At 46.4% G+C, this 11,729-nt stretch overlaps 1 protein-coding gene across 1 annotated transcript; it reads left to right on the top strand.

Moving 5' to 3' along the window:
* Positions 1–9,094: 9,094 nt before the first annotated feature.
* On the top strand, positions 9,095–9,934 carry LOC147975363 (uncharacterized). Its single transcript, XM_087520379.1, has one exon. It carries the CDS (start codon positions 9,095–9,097, stop codon positions 9,932–9,934), a length of 840 nt encoding a protein of 279 aa, XP_087376505.1.
* Positions 9,935–11,729: the final 1,795 nt, after the last annotated feature.

Below are 11,729 nucleotides of genomic sequence, written 5' to 3'. Positions count from 1 at the left end.
GCTTCACTTATATCCTTTGAGCTAGATAATTTTGCTCTATGTGCTTCACTTATATCTTTTGAGCTAGATACTTTTGCTCTATGTGCTTCACTTATATCTTTTGAGCTAGATAATTTTGCTCTATGTGCTTCACTTAGATCTTTTAGATCACGGTGGTGGATTCGTTTTAAAGAAACTATTGATCTCTCATGCTTCACTTAAATTAATTTGAGAGTCTCTTAATAGCATGGTAATTTGCCTAATAATAATATGCTTGGTATTCAATATTTGTGAAACTTTCTTTTGAGTGTCTTGAATACTAAGAAAATATTGAAGCATGATAATTGTTTTGAGATATGGAGCTGATAATATTAAAGTCATGCTAGTTGAGTAGTTGTGAATTTAAAGAATACTTGTGTTGAAGTTTGTGATTCCCGTAGCATGCATGTATGGTGAAACGTTATGTGATGAAGTCGGAGCATGATTTATTTATTGATTGTCTTCTGTATGAGTGGCGGTCGGGGACGAGCGATGGTCTTTTCCTATGAATCTATCCCCCTAGGAGCATGCGCATAGTACTTTGCTTTGATAACTTCTAGATTTTTGCAAAAAGTATATGAGTTCTTTATGACTAATGTTGAGTCCATGGATTATACACACTCTCACCCTTCCACCTTTGCTAGCCTCTCTAATACCACGCACCTTTCGCCGGTATCATACACCTACCATATACCTTCCTCAAAACAGCCACCATACCTACCTATTATGGCATTTCCATAGCCATTCCGAGATATATTGCCATGCAACTTTCCACCATCTAGTTCATCATGACACATCCATCATTGTCATATTGCTTAGCATGATCATGTAGTTGACATAGTATTTGTGGCAAAGCCACCATTCATAATTCTTTCATACTTGTCACTCTTGATTCATTGCATATCTCGGTACACCGCCGGAGGCATTCATATAGAGAAATACTTTGTTTTAGTATTGAGTTGTAATCATTGAGTTGTAAATAAATAGAAGTGTGATGATCATCATTTAATAGAGCATTGTCCCAATAAAAAAAGAGAGAAAGGCCAAAGAAGAAAAAAGAAGTCCCAAAAAGGGGCAATGCTACTATCCTTTTTCCACACTTGTGCTTCAAAGTAGCACCATGATATAGCGAGTCTCATATATTGTGCTTCAAAGTAGCACCATGTTCTTCATATAGAGAGTCTCATATGTTGTCACTTCCATATACTAGTGGGAATTTTACGTTATAGAACTTGGCTTGTATATTCCAATGATGGGCTTCCTCAAATTGCCCTAGGTCTTCGTGAGCAAGCAAGTTGGATACACACCCACTAGTTTCTTTTGTTGAGCTTTCATACATTTATAGCTCTAGTGCATCCATTGCATGGCAATCTCTACTCACTCACATTGATATCTATTGATGGGCATCTCCATAGCCCATTGATACGCCTAGTTGATGTGAGACTATCTTCTCCCTTTTTGTCTTCTCCACAACCACCATTCTATTCCACCTATAGTGCTATATCCATGGCTCACGCTAATGTATTGCGTGAAGATTGAAAAAGTTTTGAAAAAGTTAGAGTATGAAACAATTGCTTGGCTTGTCATCGGGGTTGTGCATGATTTAAATACTTTGTGTGGGGAAGATGGAGCATAGCCAGACTATATGATTTTGTAGGGATAACTCTCTTTAGCCATGTTATTTTGAGAAGACATAATTGCTTTGTTAGTATGCTTGAAGTATTATTATTTTCTATGTCAATATAAACTTTTGTCTTGAATCTTTCTAATCTGAATATTCATACCACAATTAAGAAGATTTCCATTGAAATTATGCCAAGTAGCACCCCGCATCAAAAATTCTCTTTTTATCATTTACCTACTCGATGACGAGCAGGAGTTAAGCTAGGGGATGGCTGATACGTCTCCAACGTATCTATAATTTTTGATTGCTCCATGCTATATTATCTGCTGTTTTGGACTATATTGGGCTTTATTTTCCACTTTTATATTATTTTTGGGACAAACCTATTAACCGGAGGCCCAGCCCAGAATGCTGTTTTTTGCCTATTTCAATGTTTCGGATAAACAGAATATCAAACGGAGTCCAAACGGAATAAAATATTCAGAAACGTGATTTTCTCACCGAACGTGATCCAGGAGACTTGGACCCTACTACAAGGGATCAAAGAGGTGGTCACGAGGGTGGGGGGCGCCCCCCCCTAGGGCGCGCCCCCCTGCCTCGTGGGCCCCTCGGTGCTCCACCGACGTACTCCTGCCTCCTATATATACACACATACCCCCAAACGATCAGAACAGGAGCCAAAAACCTAATTCCACCGCCGCAACTTTCTGTATCCACGAGACCCCATCTTGGGGCCTGTTCTGGAGCACCGCCGGAAGAGGGCCGTCATCATGGAGGGCTTCTACATCATCATAGCCTCTCCGATGAAGTGTGAGTAGTTTACCTCAGACCTTCGGGTCCATAGTTAGTAGCAAGATGGCTTCTTCTCTCTCTTTGAATCTCAATACAAAGTTCTGCCCCTCTCTCGTGGAGATCTATTCGATGTAATGTTCTTTTTGCGCTGTGTTTGTTGAGACCGATGAATTGTGGGTTTATGATCAAGTCTATCTATGAATAATATTTGAATCTTCTCTGAATTCTTTTATGCATGATTGGTTATCTTTGCAAGTCTCTTCGAATTATCCGTTTGGTTTAGCCAACTAGATTGGTAGTTCTTGCCATGGGAGAAGTGCTTAGCTTTGGGTTCAATCTTGCGGTGTCCTTACCCAGTGACAGAAGGGGCAACAAAGCACGTATTGTATTGTTGCCATCGAGGATAACAAGATGGGGTTTATTTCATATTGCATGAATTTATCTCTCTACATCATGTCATCTTGCTTAAGGCGTTACTCTGTTTTTAACTTAATACTCTAGATGCAGGCTGGATAGCGGTCGATGAGTGGAGTAATAATAGTAGATGCATAATCATTTCGGTCTACTTGTCACGGACGTGATGCCTATATACATGATCAGGCCTAGATATTCTCATAATTATGCACAATTCTATCAATTGCTCGACAGTAATTTGTTCACCCACTGTAGAATACTTATGCTCTTGAGAGAAGCCACTAGTGAAACCTATGGCCCCCGGGTCTATTCTCATCATATCAATCTCCATCACATTTACATTGTTTTACTATTTACTTTGCCTTTACTTTTTACTTTGCATCTTTATATCAAAAATACCAAAAATATTCTATCTATCATATCTCACTCTCGAAAGTGACCGTGAAGGGCTTGACAACCCCTAATCGCGTTGGTTGCGAGTAGCTATCGCTTTGTGCAGGTACGAGGGACTTGAGCGTGGGCTCCTACTGGATTGATACCTTGGTTCTCAAAAACAGAGGGAAATACTTACGCTACTCTTCTGCATCATCCCTTCCTCTTCGGGGAAAACCAAAGCAAGCTCAAGACGTAGCATAACCCGAGCAGAATAAATGGTGCATATAGGGTCATCATGTTGCATGCTGGTATCGTCAGATTTATATGTGCATGCCATGATCATATTGTTCTAGCAATATTATGTTCATGTTGTTCATGCCGTGATCATATTGTTCTAGCAGTATTATGTTCCCGTTGCTCATGCCATGTTATCCTGATGCCCTCATGATAATTCCTGCTTAACCTGTAATTGCCATGCTCTTGTTTGTCTTCAAGGCTTCTGGTTATTGTGAGCTTGCAAGTACATTCAATGTACTGACCTGGCATGTCATGCCAGTTTGTAGGTCGTGCCTGGATTGCTTGCTTGTTTTGTGTGGTTCCTGTGTGCGTGGGCTAGGATAAACGTTCCAGCCAGAGTCCCTGCGGATTGGAGTCCATCATCGCCTTTCGTTGTTCCACTGCTTCGAGTTGTTATGCTGCTTATATAGAGAAACCATGGTTGGCGTAGTGTCACCGTACCGATGTTATTCATTGTAATATCGGAACCCTTGTATTCATATTCGTGATTTAATAGAGAGCTGGTTTGGTCTATACTAAGCAGTGCCGTATTCCAGAAGACTTCACCTCGATCTCTGGGATGGAATACGGGGCGTTCCGGTTTTCTCTGAGCCGGGGTGCCACATCTTCTTGGGGTTCGTCGGTCGAACATGAAATTTGACTATTTCGTTTGCTGGTTTGAAGGAGGTGGATTTGGGGCGCTTATCAAGGATTACGTCGTCCCTGTCCACCGTGGAGCGTAGTGCGGTCAATTCTTTGGCTGCAAGGGCCTCGGATAGTGCCTCGAGGGCCAGAGATGCGGTTTTGTTTTCAGCACGGAGTGCTATGTCCGGATCACTGGCGAGAGTGATAATACCGTTGGGCCCGGGAATCTTGAGCTTCATATACCCATAAGGAGGTATGGCTCAAAAGCGCGTGAATGCGTCCCGCCCTAACAGGGCGTGATATCCACTATTGAAAGGGGCCACTTGGAAGGTTATCTCTTCAGACCAATAGTTCTCTGGCGTGCCAAATACCACGTCGAGCTTAATTTTTCCCGCGCATCTTGCTTCCTGGCTGGGAATGATTCCTCAAAAGGTCGTATTATTTTGCTTGATGCGGCTTCTATCTATTTGCATTTTATTGAGTGTGTCCTCGTAAATGAGGTTCAATCCACAACCGCCGTCCATGAGCACTTTAGTGAGTCGAAAGCCATCCACAATTGGGTTGAGGACCAAGGCAGCTGGTGCCTAGACTGAACGGAATTTTGGTTTGTCATTGGCATTAAAAGTTATTCCCATGTCATTCCAGGTATTTATTGCTATGACTTGGCAGACTTCTGTGAGGTCATGCAGTGCTCTCTTAGGCCGATTGTTTGAAGCGAAAATCTCGAAGACCGTCAATACTCTGAGGTCGTCATCTTCCGGAGAGTGTGGCTCTGACGTATTTTTGGTGAGGATATCCTCGCCGCTCTTGGCTACTCGCTGGAGTATCCAACATGCTCTAAGGCTATGGGTTGGTTCGGTATCCAGTGTCGTGTGTATTTTGCATCGTCTATCAAGCCATCCTTCAAGAACGGTGCCACGTCCCGTAATGGGTTTAATTTTCTTGCCTACGGGGTCGGGAGCCCCACGAGGGTGAATCCTTTTTGCCCGCCAGGGAGGTGACGTGAAGGCCGATGGTTCCCAGCGAGCTGTCTGAGTTTTCCAGGCGCTTTCCATTGCGCAGTACTTCTGTACTATGGTTGCCAAGTCAGCGAAGTGTAGTATGCGACGGTGGTTGAGGGCGTTGAGGATTCCTTTGTCCGTGCAATTATTTCGAAACACTGAAATCGCATCCTCATCACGGCAATCTTTAATCTTATCCTTGAAAAGGAGGAATCTGGCCTAGAAGTGATGGACTGTTTCCTGAGGCTGCTGCCATACATACATGAGGTCGCATATAACCGGAATTGCTTGGGAAATATTGCTTCTAGTGGGTGGGTCGCGTTAAATCCGAACCCTGACCCAATGTGGAGTCCGTAGTTTGAAGAACTTCCGAGTTTATTAGTTCCGGATCCGGGATGTCCAATGATTCCCTAGGCTCAATGTCCGATTCTAAGTTCGAAGGACCGGGAGTGTGACCCCGTAGACGAGTATCTCGCTCTCTGAGCTCAGAAATATGAAGATAGCTTGTTTTCAGTATAGGAAAATAGTTGTTATTACTTTGCTCCTCTACGACCGCTATCTGATGGGTGATCAGCGGAGATCTGATTTCTTGCTGATCAGGTTTAAGCGCAATCTGATCATAGTCTGTAGTGACTCCCAGGGCGGTGATGCGATCCAGAAGTTCGTTTAAGGACGACAAATCCACAGGATCCATCTGCTTGGAGTATTCGGAGTCGGCATGGAGATGATTTTCAATGCCTTGGGAAGTCATCATCGGCTTAAAGGCCGAACGGGCGGACATGGTAAGGCTGCCCAGCCAGAGGGTTTGGCCTGAGGTCAGGGTTTCTCCGGAAGTGATACCGTCCATGATAACAAGGCGAGCCATCAATCCTGTTGTCGACCCAATAGAGGAACTCTCAATGAAAGCACCAATGTTGGTGTCAAAACCGGCAGATCTTGGGTAGGGGGTCCCGAACTGGGCATCTAAGGATTGATGGTAACAGGAGACAAGGGACATGATGTTTTACTTAGGTTCGGGTCCTCTTGATGGAGGTAATACCCTACGTCCTGCTTGATCGACTTTGATGAGTATATGGGTTAGAAGAGTTGATGTACCATGAGATCATAATGGCTAAACCCTAATTGTCTTGCCTGGATGATTATGATTGCCTCTACGGACTAAACCCTTTGGTTTATATAGACACCGGAGGGACCTAGGGTTATACAGATTCAGTTTACAGAGAAAGGAATCTTCACATCCGAATGCCAAGCTTGCCTTCCACGCAAAGGAGAGTCCCATTCGGACACGAGAGGAAGTATTCTGTCTTGTATCTTCACGACCCATTAGATCGGCCCATGTCATATAGCCCGGATTCCCGAGGACCCCATAATCCAGGACTCCCTTAGTGAGGTCGTGGTTGATGCACTTGCCGGAGAATTCCATCTTGACCTAGGCTGATCAGTGAAATGAGTTTGTTGGTGCCTTCACGGGCGGCCATCAAGAACCAGGATGGCCCAACAATTTGCATCTCCTTCCACAAAAGTAAGGGGAGACTTTGCGGAAGTACATGTAGAGGTTTAGCAGGGTGCCCAAGAACATTCAAGATATCCACCAGGCAACTGTGATTGCCGCGTTCCAGTCCAACGTGCAACCGCATGATACGTTCGAAGATGAACATCTGGTTGCCCAAGACTATGAATAAGCTTTACACCTTGGTGGATAAGTATGCTCGTACAGAGGAGGGGAGGAGACTACCCGGAGAACAAGATGGCATCGAAGTTGACTCAGAAGATGATGACGATGCTATGAGCCAGAAGAAAAAGAACAAGAAACGCAACAAGAAGCGCAAGGAGAAGGCAGTGCTGGCTATCGAAGGTTCTGGCACACCTAGTACCGGCAAGAAGGCCAAGACCGAAGCTCCTGGCAAGGAAGTTGTTGCGTGCACTTACTGCCGGGAAGTTGGAGTGGCTGAGAAGGCTAGGAAGGCTGACGGACCATACTACAAGATCCACCAAACCAAGGACCATGATCTCCAAGAGTGTCATTAAGTTGAGAAACTCACCAAGAAGCAGAAAGCCGAGTACAAGAAGCCTGACAAGGAAAGTGACCAAGAAGGCACTGGTGGGAAAGGCCGGGGCAGCAGAGGAGGCTATCACGGCAAAGTCCCTCAACATCAAAGGAAACCTAATAGAGGTTGTGAGAAGAAGGAAGGTGATCACAAGAGTGCTGAAGGGGATGAAGAGGAAACCAGTGAGGAAGAGTTCCAGAGAGCCACTGAGACCTTGTGTATTGACGGAAGTGCATATTTGCACTCCTCTGACCGCCAACTTAAACAATGGGCGCGTGAGGTCATATCCATCCCGTCGAACAAGAAGGACCCAATCATATGCATGGATAAGATGTACCGGGATGCGATCGCTACCGAGGCCGTGGAAGCTGCCATTCCTGCCAAGAAAACGGGAAAGGGAGAAAAGCTAGAAGGGATACCGACAAGGAATCCGGGAAGCATGCCTCTCCAGAGTGCGCTGCACCTGCCGATGACTTGCCAGAGAGTTCCGCTAGAAAGAGAACCAAGGATGTTGCACCTGCAGTGAAGAGGGTCCCGGTAGGGCTGGTTGGCACTGATGGTACATTCACTATTAGCTCCACCCTTGACAACAAATAGGAAAGCACGCTCGTTGCCTTCCTGCGGGCGAATGTAGATGTGTTTGTTTGGCAACCATTTGACATCCCCGGCGTTCCCAGGGAGGTAATCGAGCACCACCTTGCCATTCGCCCTCATGCCCGGCCCGTCAAGCACAAGGTTGGAAAGCAAGCTTTGGAGCGGCAGCAGTTCATTGTCGCGGAGATAAAGAAGCTCAAAGCGGCTGGTTTGGTTAGAGGAGTGTTGCATTCAACATGGTTGGAAAACCCGGTGGTGGTGCGCAAGGCAAATGGGAAATGGAGGCTTTTCATAGACTTCACATATCTAAATAAAGAATGCCTAAAGGACCCATTCCTTTGCCATGCGTCGATCGAATTGTGGATTCCACTTCCGGATGTGATCTGCTTTCCTTCCTCGATGCCTACTCCAGATACCACTAGATATTCATGTCCAAAGAAGACGAGGAGAAGACTGCATTCATAACCCCATGTGGCACGTACTGCTTTATACGGATGACATTTAGGTTGAAGACCGCTGGGTCTACCTTTTCGAGAGCAGTACAAATTGGGTTTGAGTCTCAGCTGCACAGGAATATTGAAGCTTACATGGATGGCATAGTTGTCAAGACCAAGGACAGATCAACACTTATTCAGGACATTGAAGAAACCTTTGCAAACCTGCGCAAGATCAACTTGAAGCTGAATCCAGAGAAGTGTGTGTTTGGCATTCCCTCTGGTAAGCTACTTGGCTTCTTTGTGTCTCACTGTGGGATAGAGGCCAACCCTGACAAGATCAGAGCAATCGAGCAGATTCGAGCACCCAAGATAGTCAAGGATGTGAGGCGTTTAACTGGATGTGTTGCCGCGCTGAGTAGGTTCATTTCCAAGTCTGCCGAGCGCGCCCTAACGTTCTTCAACATTTTGAAGAAGACAGGGCCCATGAAGTGGACCCCTGAGGCGGAAGCAGCACTATAGGACTTAAAAGCTTATCTTTCCTCTGTTACCACCTTGGTCACTCCTAAACCGCAAGAGAAGTTGCCACTTTATTTAGCAGCAACCAATTAAGTGGATAGTGTGGCGCTAGTGGCGCAGCGGGAAGTGGAAGAAGGTGCAGCCACAGCTACTGTACTCCCGGGAAAAGGAAGTGAACCAGTCACGACAGGGTTGAGTGCAGATCAGGAGAAGGAAGAGCAGGGTAGTAAAGACAATCCCAGGGCCACGATGAAAAAGAAGGTGCTGCAACGACTAGTTTACTTTGGTAGCTCCCTATTGCAGGGGGCTAGATCAACGTATTCTAGGGTACAGAAATTGATCTTCTGTCTTTTCATGGCCTCGAGGAAGCTGCGCCACTACTCCCAAGCCAATGAGATCAGAGTTGTCACCCGTTTCCCTTTACAATGCATACTGAGGAACCCTGAGGTCACCGACAGAATAGTTGAATGGGCACTAGAGTTATCAAGCTATGGGTTGAAGTACGAAAGCACCTCGGCCATTCAGAGTAGAGCACTGGCAGAGTTCATTGCAGAATGCACACCTACTCCAGACAAAGAGACGCCGGAAACAGTTATCCCCGGCAAGGAAGTGCCCCAGGAGTGGATCATGTACTTTGATGGTGCTTTCTCGCTGCAGGGTGTGGGGGCTAGCGTGCTCTTCATTGCACCCACCGGAGAGCACCTGAAGGATGTGATCCAAATGCGCTTTCCCCAGGAGAAGGCTACTAACAACACTGCAAAATATGAAGGCCTCCTTGGCGGGCAAAGGATTGCGAAAGAATTGGGAATTAAGAAGTTGATCATCCGTGGAGATTCACAACTTGTGGTGCGGAAAGTCAATAAGGATTACCACAGCCCTTTGATGGAGGCGTACTTTGAAGAAGTGGGAAAGTTGGAGGAACACTTTGACGGATTACAAACAGAGCACGTGCCACGTGTGGAAAATAGCATCGCTGATTATTTGTCAAATTGTGCTGCAGAAAAGCTCCCTGTAGAACCAGTGACCTTTGTCCTCCATTTGAGTCAACCCTCAGTGTCGCCATTGATGATGGCAAGCAAAAGGAGGGAGCTGGACTCCGGGGGGCGTTTACCGGCAGGACCTCTAGAGGTCCCCAATAAGGAAACTACCGGGAACAACTCCACCTCACTTGGTGAGCTACACTCTTTCGCATGACCACAGGTATTCGCATTGGAGGTAGGCGCTCCCATGAGTGAGGAGGTGCCGTTGGTCCTAGTTGTCGAGCCATGAGCTACAACTTGGGCGCAACACATCGTCCACTACCTCCAAACTGGAGAACTTCCCTAAGAACAAGAAGAAGATGAAAGAGTAGCCCGGAGGGCCAGTATGTATCAATTTGTGGGTCACACACTATGCAGAAGGAGGGCCAACGGTGTGAAATTGAAGTGCATTTGCCGGGAAGAGGGGAGGTAACTATTGGCAGCGATACACAAAGGCGTGTGTGGCTCCCATATTAGATCGAGAGCCTTGGTTGGAAAATCTTTCCGGCAAGGTTTCTACTGGCCCACAACCCTCCAACATGTATTTGAGCTAGTCACCAGATGTGAAGCCTGCCAGTTCCACTCCAAGAATATCCATCAACCTGCTCAAGCTCTCCAGATGATTCCTTTATCATGGCCATTTTTGGTTTGGGGGCTCAACATCCTGGGCCCCTTCCCTCGTGCTACTGGGGGCTCTGAATTCTTGTATGTGGCAATCGACAAGTTTACAAAGTGGCCGGAAGTGGAGCCCATGAGGAAGGTGACCGCAGAATCATCTATCAAGTTCTTGAAGGGATTGGTGTGCCATTTCGGAGTACCTGTCACAGCTCTATCTCAGCCCCTGTTGTCTTTGCTTGATCTTCATGTCATCATGTTTAAATTCAAATGAAATTTGAATTGAGGAATTTTCAAAGCCTCATAAACCTTTTAAAAATGATCAACATTAAAGTCTTCTCAAAGAAGCCCAAGAAAATGTTCATGTTAAACCTTGAAAATTATTGGCAAGAATAAAATTCAAACCAATATTCTTGAAGGCTTTAAAATATTTATTTTGGGCCTATTAATTAAATCATTAACATATTTGAGTTGGACTTATTTCTGTTATATAAGGGATAAAGTTCAAATAATTTTTGTAAGTTTGCATGTGGCCTTGGACTAGTTTCCTGAGCTCACATAAAACTTTACAGAAAGTTCTAAATGATTTGATGCTTCAAATCAAATCCAACAAATTATAGAAAATAGAAAACAGAAAAGAAATGACAGAGAGAGAGGAACCTCACCTGACTTACCTGGACTGCCCATTATGCAGCCACCTGGCAGGCCCAGCCCACCAGAGGGCAGAGCCATCTTCTTCCTCCTGCCAGTAGGTAGAGCAGAAGCGTGGCGTGCGCGCGTGCGTCCCCTGCCACCTCCTACTTGCCCTCCCTCGACCTGATCCGAGTCTGGAGACGCTTGTGGCCCCTTCTCACTTTCCCCCTCGCTCTCTGCTCTCTCCTCCGTCCTCACCATCTCCCCTGGAACCCTCTCTCTCACCCACCCGAGCGTGGTCGCCGCCACCGCTCGCCACCACCATGCCCACCGGCCACCGTAGGCCTCGCCGTCTCGTCCAAAAGCTCCTGTACAAACCCCTCTTCCTCCTCGACAAGCCAGGTAACACCGGAAGCCCCATAGCACCGTCCTCGCTGTCGTCTTCTTCCTTCGGACGCTAGAGATCGACTTTCGTCGTTCCGCCCGCACCGAATCATCCCCGAGCCGCTGACCGCCTCAACGTGATCGATGTGAGCTTCCACGCCGAACCCCTCTCTTCCACCTCGCGTTCGCGAGCTCCAGGATACATCTCCACCATGGCCGAGAGCTTGGCTCCACCGCGCATGTCGCCGCCGTCGTTCTAGCCACTGCCGCTCACGTTCGAGACCATCAACGCACTCAGAACGCTCCCAGGAGTCGAGCGCACCCATCCGTTAGTCCTC

Source organism: Triticum urartu, chromosome 4A (assembly GCF_056163025.1).
Source record: "Triticum urartu cultivar PI428250 chromosome 4A, HENAU_Tu73, whole genome shotgun sequence".
In the NCBI taxonomy this organism is placed as follows: Eukaryota; Viridiplantae; Streptophyta; class Magnoliopsida; order Poales; family Poaceae; genus Triticum; species Triticum urartu.
This window is presented reverse-complemented; position numbering and strand designations above follow the sequence as displayed.

What these genes read in the sequence shown, in the direction of transcription:
- LOC147975363 (XM_087520379.1), top strand. Translation starts at nt 9,095, where the DNA reads ATGGCCTCGAGGAAGCTGCGCCACTACTCCCAAGCCAATGAGATCAGA.